Source organism: Rhopalosiphum padi, chromosome 4, assembly GCF_020882245.1.
Source record: "Rhopalosiphum padi isolate XX-2018 chromosome 4, ASM2088224v1, whole genome shotgun sequence".
NCBI classification, from domain to species: domain Eukaryota; kingdom Metazoa; phylum Arthropoda; class Insecta; order Hemiptera; family Aphididae; genus Rhopalosiphum; species Rhopalosiphum padi.
Window position 1 is genome coordinate 9,613,289 of NC_083600.1, and position 12,594 is coordinate 9,625,882.

At 31.1% G+C, this 12,594-nt stretch overlaps 1 protein-coding gene across 2 annotated transcripts in view; it reads right to left on the reverse strand.

The window, feature by feature from the left end:
• The window catches only part of LOC132929305 (uncharacterized), a 244,656-nt gene that overhangs the window by 112,585 nt on the left and 119,477 nt on the right, over window positions 1-12,594 (reverse strand). Inside the window, exons 1-2 of one of the 2 annotated variants that reach the window (XM_060994562.1) lie at window positions 4,595-5,099; window positions 2,370-2,415 (exon numbers count right to left, since the gene is read on the reverse strand). The exons of the other annotated variant lie outside the window; for it this stretch is intronic. Of the exons in view, the coding sequence (XP_060850545.1) occupies window positions 2,370-2,415; window positions 4,595-4,651 (103 nt within the window). The 5' untranslated portion in view covers window positions 4,652-5,099. Of the gene's footprint in view, window positions 1-2,369; window positions 2,416-4,594; window positions 5,100-12,594 lie in introns of those variants that run through there. 2 annotated transcript variants of the gene reach the window in all.

The following is a 12,594-nucleotide window of genomic DNA, read 5'->3' on the forward strand; positions in this document are numbered from 1 at the left end:
CGACGATTAACCGTACTGAACACGTACATCGTGCAGTCCGCGGTTAAAGGAACGTGACACCAGTTTTCCAAAGATTAAGCAGTTTACTCTCACCTACCACCAGCTTGCCGTTGTAATGTGTTACGATTTCGTTTTAACACGAGTAAAAACATCGTGAGAAAACAAATTTTATTTATACATATTTATCATATGCTGGTGATAAACTGATAACTGATAACAATACTTTTATAGGTGCATGGTAATTATAATAAAACGTAATAACACCTATATTTAGCGATGCGATTGAACTTCACATTTTTATCAAAGTACGTACGTTTGTTGAAAAAAATATATTCAAGACATCATCATCGTAGGATGGAAAAGAATTCGAGCAACAACAAATGAAAATATTGACCTCGTGATATTATAGTTGCTGAATTTGATTATTTGTTATTAGGTACATATTATTATCTTATTAAAATTTAAAATGAATACGTTTTTGTTACGATCTTCACTCGATCTATAGGTCGCGTGTCTAATATATTATGAGTTATGACATAATGTTATAGTAGGTATACAAAATACTGGAGTCAATCAATTGGCAAAGAAAGGATAGAAATCCATCAAATTACAAGGTCAAGAAAACGATTATTTATTTTCTTCCTCTGTGCGAACGGTCATAATGATATTGCAGACCCCTCAAAATAATGATAAGTTATTCTTATACGGCATTACGTCAACGTAATATAATAACGTTATGTATACTTGTTCATTACCGACATATATTATTTTATGGTAGTGCAACGTGTTCCTATTATCGAACGGAAATTTAGGTCGTTTGAATCTTGGATGGGGTTAAAAAAAAATTCGATTTACGACCATGTACACGATTAGAAAAGAAAAGACATAAGGATATCTATGAGGATTGCTTTTGCCCCTAAGGAATAAACGTCTCGCATCTGAGATATATTTAGACTTCGCTTCCCTTAGAAACCAAAGTCCCGGAAGTCGATCGAGGCTGGTTGCCAACGGGTACAACGTATGGGCAAGTATGTTTATATATCAATGAACACGGACTGTTTACGAGCGATCAGAGTTCCCAAGTGGAAAATTGAGCTAAATCAATTTAAAGGATAAATTTCAAATATTATAGCTGTTCTTCTGTAATAGGGGTTAGAATTTAACTAAATTATGTTACACGTCTATAAAGTAATCAATAATCTAAATTCATTAAATAATAAATTATTGATAATTATATATTTATCATAAATATACGCTTGATCTAAACGCGGTTAGCAAATAAATATTATGTATTTAAATTTTAAATATTCAAATCGTATTTATAAAATACTGATTACTCCATATAGAAATACTTTTTTTTCATTACATAAAAATACATTTTATGTTACTTTAGCATTCACTTAATAAAAATAATAATAATAACCCGACTAAATTTTATATTTTCAAGGTTCGTTATCTTTTTTTTTTGTTTCATCGAGTGTTCCGATCCCAGAACAGCTCTTGAAAAGTCCATTAAAATCAGTCACATTACTCTCGTGAACCAAAAAATATTAACTAAATACACTCAAATATGTTAAGGGTTTCGACCTTCTACTCACTAGTCACTATATAAAGTTGTATGCGACGTCGACTATATTTAATGCACACTTTGACGTACACATAATCGCGTTACCTAGAATTTTCAGTGAATTGCTATACGCCTGTACCTATTACAAAACACAGTAAAACATAAAACGTTTACGAACGTGTACAGTTCCGGTGTTAATTATTTATATTTTTTAATAAATCAACACGTTTTCCAACAGCAGTGCGAGCAGACAGGTATATACGTATGTAGGTATATGCTTATAATATATAATATTATGATATACATATTTATATATGTCGTGTTTTATGCAAATTAGTCACCGTTTGAAGTGCGCCAGGTGTTGTACACATCCAATATGTTTCATTCAAACAACGCAGGCGCGTGTACATAAATACATTGAAGATTGTGTAAAGTGTACGGGTATTGTTCTATAATACGGGGTAGCCGTCTCGTTGACCTGCTGTCAGGACTCTGGATTGGGATCTATGCGACCGGCTGAAAACAATCATCGCGGGTGCGATATCGTGACAGTAATATATTTAACGGAAGTTAAGAGACGAATAAGGCGTTGACAATGAGCGTCCGCTACGACGTAACGTCGAATAAGGGTTCCTATATACGATAGTTATTATAGGCGCACGTGACATAGTCAATAATATATAACATAGTGTATGTAATAATAACAATATTGATCGAGAGTTTATTTTTTGTCTGGCTTGATAATTAAAACTTTGAATTGATTAGCCTCAACAATAATCATGATGTCGGCAAGTTTGTTTACCTGCAACTGGAGACAGCTTTCGCATAACGCACCATCTTGACTTCCACTGCAAAAAAAAAGTAATGTATTTAGCAATTTTGAATAAAACGTATATCTATGCGGGCGTTTTTGTTTGACGACAGAGAAAAAATAATTTAACATTCAACGATGTATTCTCTCGTTAAAAACAAATACAATGACGTCATGTAGACATTTAAATTACACATTCAAGCCGCCAAAACAATGCAAAATCGGCAACGAGATATGCAGGTAGTAGTGACATGAGTATAATCGCAGAAAAAAAAAAAGAAACACTCGCCAGGAAACAGGTTACTTCGTATTATAATAATAATTTATGCGCTGTTAGTTAAATAGATGCTAGTGGTATTCAGTTTTGGTTCAGAATTCAAAATTAAGAAAGTAATATGAATTATTAAAACGTTAGAAATAGAATTTTCAATTGACGTAATAAAAAAAAAAATGTCTGAATGCGATCGTAAAAATAAATTTCTAATTTTCATTTTTATTATACGCACATTAAATACATAAAGAGTTTTTCGGGGCAAATTAAACCCTTGGGCATTTGTCACTTTTGCTATGCAATCTATTTATAAAGTTTCCTATAGCATTTTCAGCGACATAGAAAGCTTTTATATTATGAAAGAGATGTTTGTAGGTAATTAATACAACGTCAGTACTTTAAATAATAATAAATAATTACTGATAGTAGGCTATTCAGATATTTGTTATCATTATAAATAATTGTGTGAAATGTATAATTACTAGTCACTACATATCAGTCAATCATTCTCGATCCTGAGATTGGAGGATTTAAAATTCGAGAACGAGAGGTCATGTACTTGGTGTATTTGGTGGGATTTAATAGTGAAAGGTTTAACCGACGACGTTCATCACGTTTTTGGTAAAAAATTATAAAACTGACATTTTATAACAAATCAAAGTACGATTTATCGACGGTGAGAAGAAATAGCAAAGATAATAAGACTGCTGAGTTATCGTTAAATTCTCCCTCATGTAAAAAGCAACAGCTAATGATTTATGTTCCGGGTAAGCGACCTCGACATATTTCACTGGACATATATTTTGCCGGTGTATATAATATGCAATGGCTCTGATAACCTCCAGCAGCCAATACCCATATACGAAAAACAAACTATTTTCTTCTAATTTTAGTAAGTATACTGTTTTGGATCGTTTGGGAGGAGGCGTTACACCACGTACACGACTCATCGATCTTTCGATGTGGTTATTTTTGGTGTTGAAACTTAAAATTATTTATGATATTCACGTGACAATATTAACTCCAAAATATATTATATATAGTGCTTATTGCTAAAGAGATTTAAATTAAATTAAATTATATTTACTACCAATTACGTATTTATCGGTTCATCAAAAATAAAAAAAATGTATAGGGAAATATTTTACCCGTGCATATTAGAAAATGGACTTGTATCAACAAGCCTTTGATCTTTATTAATTTACAATCAGAATATTTATAAATTATATCTCATATAATTAAACAATAATTACACAATTTATCAGGAATTATATATTTTATTTAATGATTATTAATTTACTATTTGACGAATAAAACTTTTTTCGTTGATTTAGATCAGGAATAAAAAGTGAACGGTGTGTAAAATAAGGTCATATCTAAATTAGAGACAATATTTCAAAAGTGTAAACATAATATACTTTTACTTGTATTGCAAATTGTATTGTTAATGTAATAATAATTCTTGTAATAAATCTTATTAATAAATTATGATTACTTACAACAATTACTATTGAATAACACAAATACTCTAAAGTATAAACGGTTACAATAAAAGTGAAGTGTAACCACACAAGCAAAAATAAATGACTATATATTGTGTAATTGTATATAATTTGTAATGCACAGGTTAAAATAGGTTCCTAGATAATTATTTATAAAAGTTAAGTAATTACCTATAGAATTTTAAATATTATTTAAATTATTTTAAACGTAAATGATATTCTAAGAATTCTGTCTTGAGAAAGCAAAGAGACCCAACATCTTGGGTGACTCATTATAACCCATATTTTTTAAGTTTTAGTTTTTTTTTTAATCGGGTTTCAGAAGTTAGTTGAATATAATCCGAATACAGGATTTCCAGGTACATGCGAAATAATACATTACTTATTTACGCCGTTCAAACTCGCGCAGGATTTACGAAATATTAATATTTATTTCGACTTACCTTTTTTCCATCGCGAAATTTGACGGTACCTTCGATCACCGTATTCGAATCCGTCATAATTCCGGCGAAACAGAATAATGAAAAACAAAAAATTCACTACACACCACACACACACACACACACACACACACACACACACTAGCACATATAAGCTACACTCGAAACGAATAATTTTTTTTTTGTAAAATAACAACGAAACTAATTAGTTTTATTTTCCGACGCGAACTCCCGCAGATTACGATTTACGAATTCGTACAGTTAAATTTGAAAACACGACGACGGAGTTGGGAACTCCAAACGAGTAATACCGACACAATAATAATAATAATAATATTATTTTTATTGTTTTCACACACGACGAATTAAAAAAAAACGATAAACAATAACCGTTAATCGTCGCCGACGACGTCGACGTACGTAGTCGTCGTCGATGAGCGATCGTCTCGGGTGTCCGATGACGATACCACGCGACCCGGTGAACGCAGTCAGACTGGTCGCGCGCGCGCTCCGCCACTAACGCGCGCCGGCGAAGGATCTTCACCGCCACCCCCACCCGAAAACCGCTGGCACCGCCGCCACCTAGACCGTCGACGCCGCGCTACCGCCCCTCGCCAAACCTTCACCCCACCACCGGCTTATCGTTTCGCCACCCCTAAGCGCGAGAGTTTACAACACTATACCACATGTATATTATATATATATATACGTATACAATACTACACTACTATGTATTTATATATATATATATATATATATATATATACGCGAGTAACGCGCGTGAAACTCTCGTCTATAATGGCATTCTGAGCGCGCGAAAAAGGCGTAAGCGTAGTACGCGGCGTTCCGAGACATATTATATACGTACACGTGGGGTAGGTACGATGTCAGTGGAGGTGCGATGCCGTGTGGACCGTCGACGGTGACGTGTGTATATACCTCTATGTGTAGGGATCGTATCTGAAAAGGGAGGACGAAGACGAACCGCGGCATTATATATAGCAGGGGATCCTGTAGTACATCGGTCGTGTGTATACACGCTGTAGTCGGTGTGCATGACTTGTATATTCTGATAATGATATAATACATATTATTATTATTATTTAGGCGAGGCTGGTGGTTTTTTGAAAACGGTTTTACGGTATTTTCGGTAAAATTTTTTTTCCTTATTACCCTAAACGAAGGGGCGACGGAGTGTGCGACGCCATGCAGCACCCCAAAATCCGGCGCAGATCGTTTGCAATCTGCAAAACATCATTATATTCTCTCCCTCCGCGGTAGTTTTACGCGTTATAATATTATATAATATCGATTCGGCTCAGTTGCAGTATACGACACATTCATCTATTACATCACTGCCATAATTGCAGTCGTTATTAGTATTATAGTGTTACCTATATGGCAATAATTAGCCACGCATGGTAGAACGGTTTCCGCTTAGATTCAAATTTTTTTTTTTTTTTTTTCGTAAAAGTGGATATTAATTGTTGGTGGTGGTGCAAGACGACGTGGTTCAACGATATTTTTACACGTTTATCGTCGGCAGAGCAAACGTATATATAGCAGACGAGCGGTAAAAATGTGTTTTGTTTTTAGAGGAAAAACTGTACGAGTATATGTTAATACGGGAGTGCGTTTTTACATTACGTTTGCGCGGTTGTTTTTAACTTCGCAATTTTTTCGTTTTTCCCGAAATAAAAGTGATCGCGCTCTCATACAAGAAACCCACGCGCATATGCACCTGCAGGTATACATAATACTATATACATAATACTACGTAGCAGTGTGTTCCATAATAATTATGATTTACACAAACGATTCTCCCCTTGTTCTGCCATCGATTCGTATTATAGCGTTATTTCGGTTGTTACCTTTGTCGTATTAAAGTTAGTCTCGCACTACGATCATTTTTTTTTTCATACATCGTATATTACATAATATTTTCTTAGACCAATAGACTCACGTGTAATATATTATGTTCTTTGCCGTTTGATGTTTTATGGCGCAAAAACCTTACTAGGTATATTTATGCTGGGGCGTGATTTTATTACTGACCAGTGAGTAGAGTAGGGTTATATATAATATAACGTCTATACAATTTTTATTCATAGAGTACGGTTTTTAGATTTTAAATAATTCAAGAAATAGTTTATTATAGATACGCTTACCTATTTGTTTATAAAAATCATATTAATCAATATTTTTTTTAATTAAAATATTACATCATTGTTTACAATATGGTAAAATTAAATGTATTATTTTTTCAATAGTGTTTCATTAGTCCCTATATAGTTATAATATACACAAGTCCGTATTATATAATTATACGTATATTAGAGTAATAAAAATAACTCAAATTTAATTTAATTATCGGATGACGATTAGGCACCGTTATTTTACTTATCTTTTATGGCTCAAGTATTATATCGTTATATTGAAAAATAGTACCATCTCAGTCTCGAGGGAAAGGTGATTGTCCCATTAACTAGTTTCTGATTCGCGCGGGGATGCAGACAACTGCAATAATAACGTATCTATATTACATAACGGATTTATGTTTGTCAATCAAATATACAATCAGAAAACACGATTATAACAATATTGTACATAGAGTACACACATGTTCTGTGTCGGGACTATTAAGAGATGATATTATGGATTATTTTATATAGTTCTATTTTATTCTATTTACCAATAATAATATGCGTAATCGGTACCTATGTCAATAAATATATCATATTTAAAAGTTTGAAAGATGACATTTTATGTAACCTCAATTTATTTTGGTACCTAATTGTTATTAATATTATACATTTTTTTAGACTCTTTTTTTGATCGAAGAAAAAAATCTCTAGAAACTTATATAATAACCATGATGATTCATTGAAATATTACGTAATTATCAATATTAGATTACTGGCAAAATAAAACTTAAAAGTATGTAAATACACGCCATATTATTTATACGCTTACCAAGAATAAAATTTACTTTAGGTACCTTTTATACATTTAATACAAAATATAGGTATAATGGTTATTTTTTGTTTTATCAACAAAATTTCAACAACAACAAACATTTTAACTAAACATCATACAGCGATGATTTTTTTAAGATACATACCATCCGTTGTATGAGAAATTCTATAGAAAATTTCATGAGTTTACAAATTTTAAAGACTTAATTAAGTTACTGTTATGCACTATAAGTTTTATTATTATTTTAAATTATACTTATATTTTTTTGTATCTTTATTTACAGAAATATTAACGAAAATTTTGTAAATAATATTATATTATACGTATTTAGTATTTACATGTTGTATATATTATACATTTATATACATACTATTAAGTACTATAATGAGTATTAATATTTAATTTAAACCAGTATTCGAGAAAAAGAAGAAGATTGAAGAAAAATAAATAAAAGAAAAATTATTATTTTATGTGAAGTATAAAGTAATACTATTGATACAGTATTAATACATATTTAAAGATTAATATACAGTATGGCAGACTTATTTGCTTAGTCACTGGGTTTTTTTAGCAAAAAAGTTATAAAACTCGACATTACATGTAAATTAAAACAAAATAAAATATATATAAAACATTGAAACATTATATTACACTTAACAAATAAAATAAAATGGAAAATTTGTATTTTCAATGTCAGATTAAACTATAATCGGGTTATATTGATTACGTTTACGTGCTATTAATATATGCAATCAAAATCAATTAATTTTATCATATGTACACCGTGTGGTCCAAGTTCTATACAAACGGTATGCTATATGTGTTTTAATTTATTGAACTAATGGATCCTTTTAAAAAATAATAAAAACACGTTTTCTATTTTTTCATAAAGTGTAAAGCAAATATTATAGATTACACCAGTATTTGTGAACCGGAGAGACTCGTAATATTTAACTCATTATTTATTACCAGGAGAAAAAACTTGAACTTAAGAAAAATCATTAGTGAAACGCATGAACACTTATCTCACGAAAAAAAAAAACAACGCAAAAAAACAATAACAATGATAAACGTTTTTATCTTAAATATATATAGATTATTTTCTAAGTTACTTTTTTTGAACTGTATAGGTAATGATTTGTGCAGTATGAAATCGTATTGAAAAAGTTTAAAAGCTATAAAATTATAAAGAAAAAAAATGCTATTTTCCCTAAGTAAGTTCTCTGTAATTACATTCGCTGATAGTTTTCTAATACGAGACGTATATACCTGTGGTTGTCAACAGAAAAAAAGTGTCTACAAAGTTTTATAAATCGATTCTTTGGACAATGGTTGAGAGTCAATTCAACAGAGAATAAAACGGTCTCATTTATAAATATTTGTACCAAATTGACTGTTTTAAAATAATTTAATCATTTAAAAATTTAATTGACAATAATAACGAATAGTAGCTTGTAGTTAAACATTAATTGTAACATATATATTTTTCAGTATTGTTTACTGGCAATTTTTATGGATAGCACGCTATACGTACAAAAAATTATCAGTGAAACTTAGATGATTGAAAAGAACGAGTAGGTATGTAATTAAAAGTAAAAAAAAAAAAAAAAAATTGTGAAAGTTTTGACTCTTGAAAGTCGTGTTTACAGATTAATAGCGTTTGTTAATGTATAATATTATAATAGTACAAAAAACAAAGATGATCATGAACACACAGTATTATGAATATTTAGATTGATGCATTGTGTGTTTGATAACGTGACATATTATTTTCTAAAAGGAAATTATATATTTTTCAAAATTTTGTTCTGCAGGCTATAGAATGAAAAGTAATTTTGATGAAAATAACAACAATAACGTCAACGACAACGGTACATAACAGCTAACGTGATTATTAGCGAACAGGACACGGTTGATAAACTATACGAGCATGTAGCAAGCCGCGATAAGAAATGACATTACTCCACGATATACATAATACATTTAAAATAAGTATTTAAATACTTAAATACTTTCAAATACTTTTAATTTTCTACGCAAGCTTTTTTCTCGAATAGCATAAATTTAAAATTCAAAAATAAAACTTTTTATGTAATTCAATTTTTAATACATTAAGAAAAATATAAAATTAAAATTGAGTAAAATGTTAACAAATTTAATACAAAGTTATTAAGATTTTTGTGTTAATTATTTAGTTTGATAGAAAATATACGACGAATAGCGTTTTTCTGAGCGAATATCGATTGTTTATATGATACGGAATAATTCGATGTTGATGATTCATTTAAATGACACCTAAATACCCACTTATCAGTGAAGATTTCGGTTGTATACATAATATTATTTTTTAACTGACTACATATTTGTATTCCTATTTGCTAGTAAAACTATATTACCCTCACGGATACCTAAAACTTAACTTGCTCATACTCGATAAATTTTTACTCAATACAATATCTAGTTACATATATCAAAAATTAAAATTAAACTTTATAAAAACGTTTTCATGACATTGAATTGGAATTTTTGTACTACAGATTATATAGTTTAAAAATACTGCATTTAAATATGCTGATTTTTCACTGAAATATATTCTGGGCAATACGAAATACGGAGACTTTGGGAACACACTGCGACGACGACGTATAAAACGCACGTGGAACACGCAGCGCTGCTAACTAAAATTGCGTTAGTGCCATCCGGCCAGGCTGCAGTGGGGTATCTGCGTGATATCCGAAGCACCTATACTCCTCCGCACCGGTACAACAAGGACTCCCACCCCCATCATCATCCCCACTGCAATGACCAAACACATGTCGCCACGGCGGTGACCTACGAATCTCCTGAGGGTCCTGGTGTGAACAGACCAACTCTTGCGGGCGAGGGTGGTGGCTTTTCACCGCACAGAGAATTCATCGTCCCCGCAATGCATTATTGTTATATGTATATGTCGAAACGTGGCCAATACTGGGCATTTGCCACGAGGGTGTCGACGGCGTTTGTATTGATATCACGAAAACATAATACGGATATACCTCTATATACCAGTCTACCTGCACCGGTTACACCGAACGAAATTAAAAATCATATACATACAATATTATAACAATAACTGCAGGGTACACGATGATGCTGTGACGCCCATTCGAGATTTTAATAATAATAATAATAACAACAATTGATTTTTTTCCATGTATCTATCTATAATAATATTATAATAGTAGCTTAACCGGGATGGGTTTAAACGAGTTAAAACGGATTTTGAAGAAACGATATACCTCGTAGCATGCCTCGCCAGCATATTCAACTAATTCCTATTGGATACGTACTTGTGTCAGTCTTGTAGTTATTTTTTCTGTCGAACACATCGTATCAGAATGTTATAAACAAACGTAAATAGCTCAAGATTAAACACGCGAATACAACATTTATCACTATCTGAATTTTTCATTCTGATTTAATCATTAGCAAAATCTAGACGTAATTTTTTAAATCAAATTTACCTAACTCTTGAATTAATGCAAAATAAATTATTACGATATGAAATTATATTGTAATTGAGAAACCATGTTTAAACAAGATCAAAACTGACTTATTCGTAAACTAAACGAATATTTATATTAAAAAAAAATGTAAGTATTGATGGATTTTCAATTTAAAAGTAGGTAGGTAATATTGTTTTTTATTATTTTTACAAATTATCTCCGGTATCGGCAAATCTCGCAAAAGTGGAAAATCTAGATTAACACTCTTTCAATAATTGAACAGAAGCAAGAGATTAATGTATTAATATTGAGTTGAGAATGATAATAATTATTATTATTCATTCTCATATTTCTTGTATTGAAATCAGGTGTCAAAACTAAAAAGTAAAAATAAATGAAAGCGAATTCAGCTACATTACTTTTGCTATCAAATATATGTCCTCGAATTACGTTTACCAACATCTTAATTATTCCGACTTCACGGGATTAAAAACTACCTCAGCGTTCATTCGATTAAACTATAAATTCTAATTTTTAAACCTGTTGATATTTTCTAAACTATAAATTACTACATACTAATTTGGACCTCAAAAAAATTTTACCAATATCAATTCGGGACTCCACTCAGACATAAACAAAATATTTCGTTTAGTAAAAAAAAGCCATAATATCTTTGCTAAATGCGGATAAAAAACTACGGATTTAAAAATGAATACAGTGTTTAAAACTACTATTAAGTTTTTTTTTTTAAATAATTTTAAAAATGTATTTATTTAAGTAACCAATACATTTATAAATTAAATGATCATTATTGAATATATAAAGCTTAGATTTTGCTATTACGAAATAAAATAAACTGATTATCAATTTTGTCGAGTAATTAAAATACATATAAAATATTACTCACAAGTCATCATCTAGTTAAATTGTAAAAAAGGATATTTTTATTTTAGTTTATAGTTTTAAATTGAACGAAGGACGAGTAAAAAAATTAACTTGGCAATTGGACTATTTGCGTGCGTTAGGGAAAAAAAGGTAAAATCTCTAAAACGGGAGTAGAGGCTTTAGTTGGTTAGTAGCACTTACCGCCTAAAATCGCTGCCAAGTGCCGTCGTGCCTACGAGGAATAAAACGTGAAACAATCAAAATAACGTTTAAAACAAAGAAAAAATATAATGAAATAGATACGTGTGGATGGTGGTGTATGTCCGACAGTGACGCGTGAGACATCGATGACGCCTGTCCGGTGCTCCTCTACAGAGCTTGTTAACGGAACTCCGGTACGTTGACAAGAAAAATTCGACGATGTGCGGAATTATTACAGATGAACACAAACATTGAGTGTATTTTTACAATATTATGGACCGTCCTAAAATTAGTGTTTGTGTGCCCACCAATGCCGCCGCTGCTATGGAAGTTTGCCAGATATATTCGAGTGCCAACGTAGATGTACACTATAAAAGTCCACTAAAAAGTCTTATTAGGTCCGATTTAACGGACTCGGTTGTCGTGACCTAACTGTTTATCGTGTACGATCTGGAG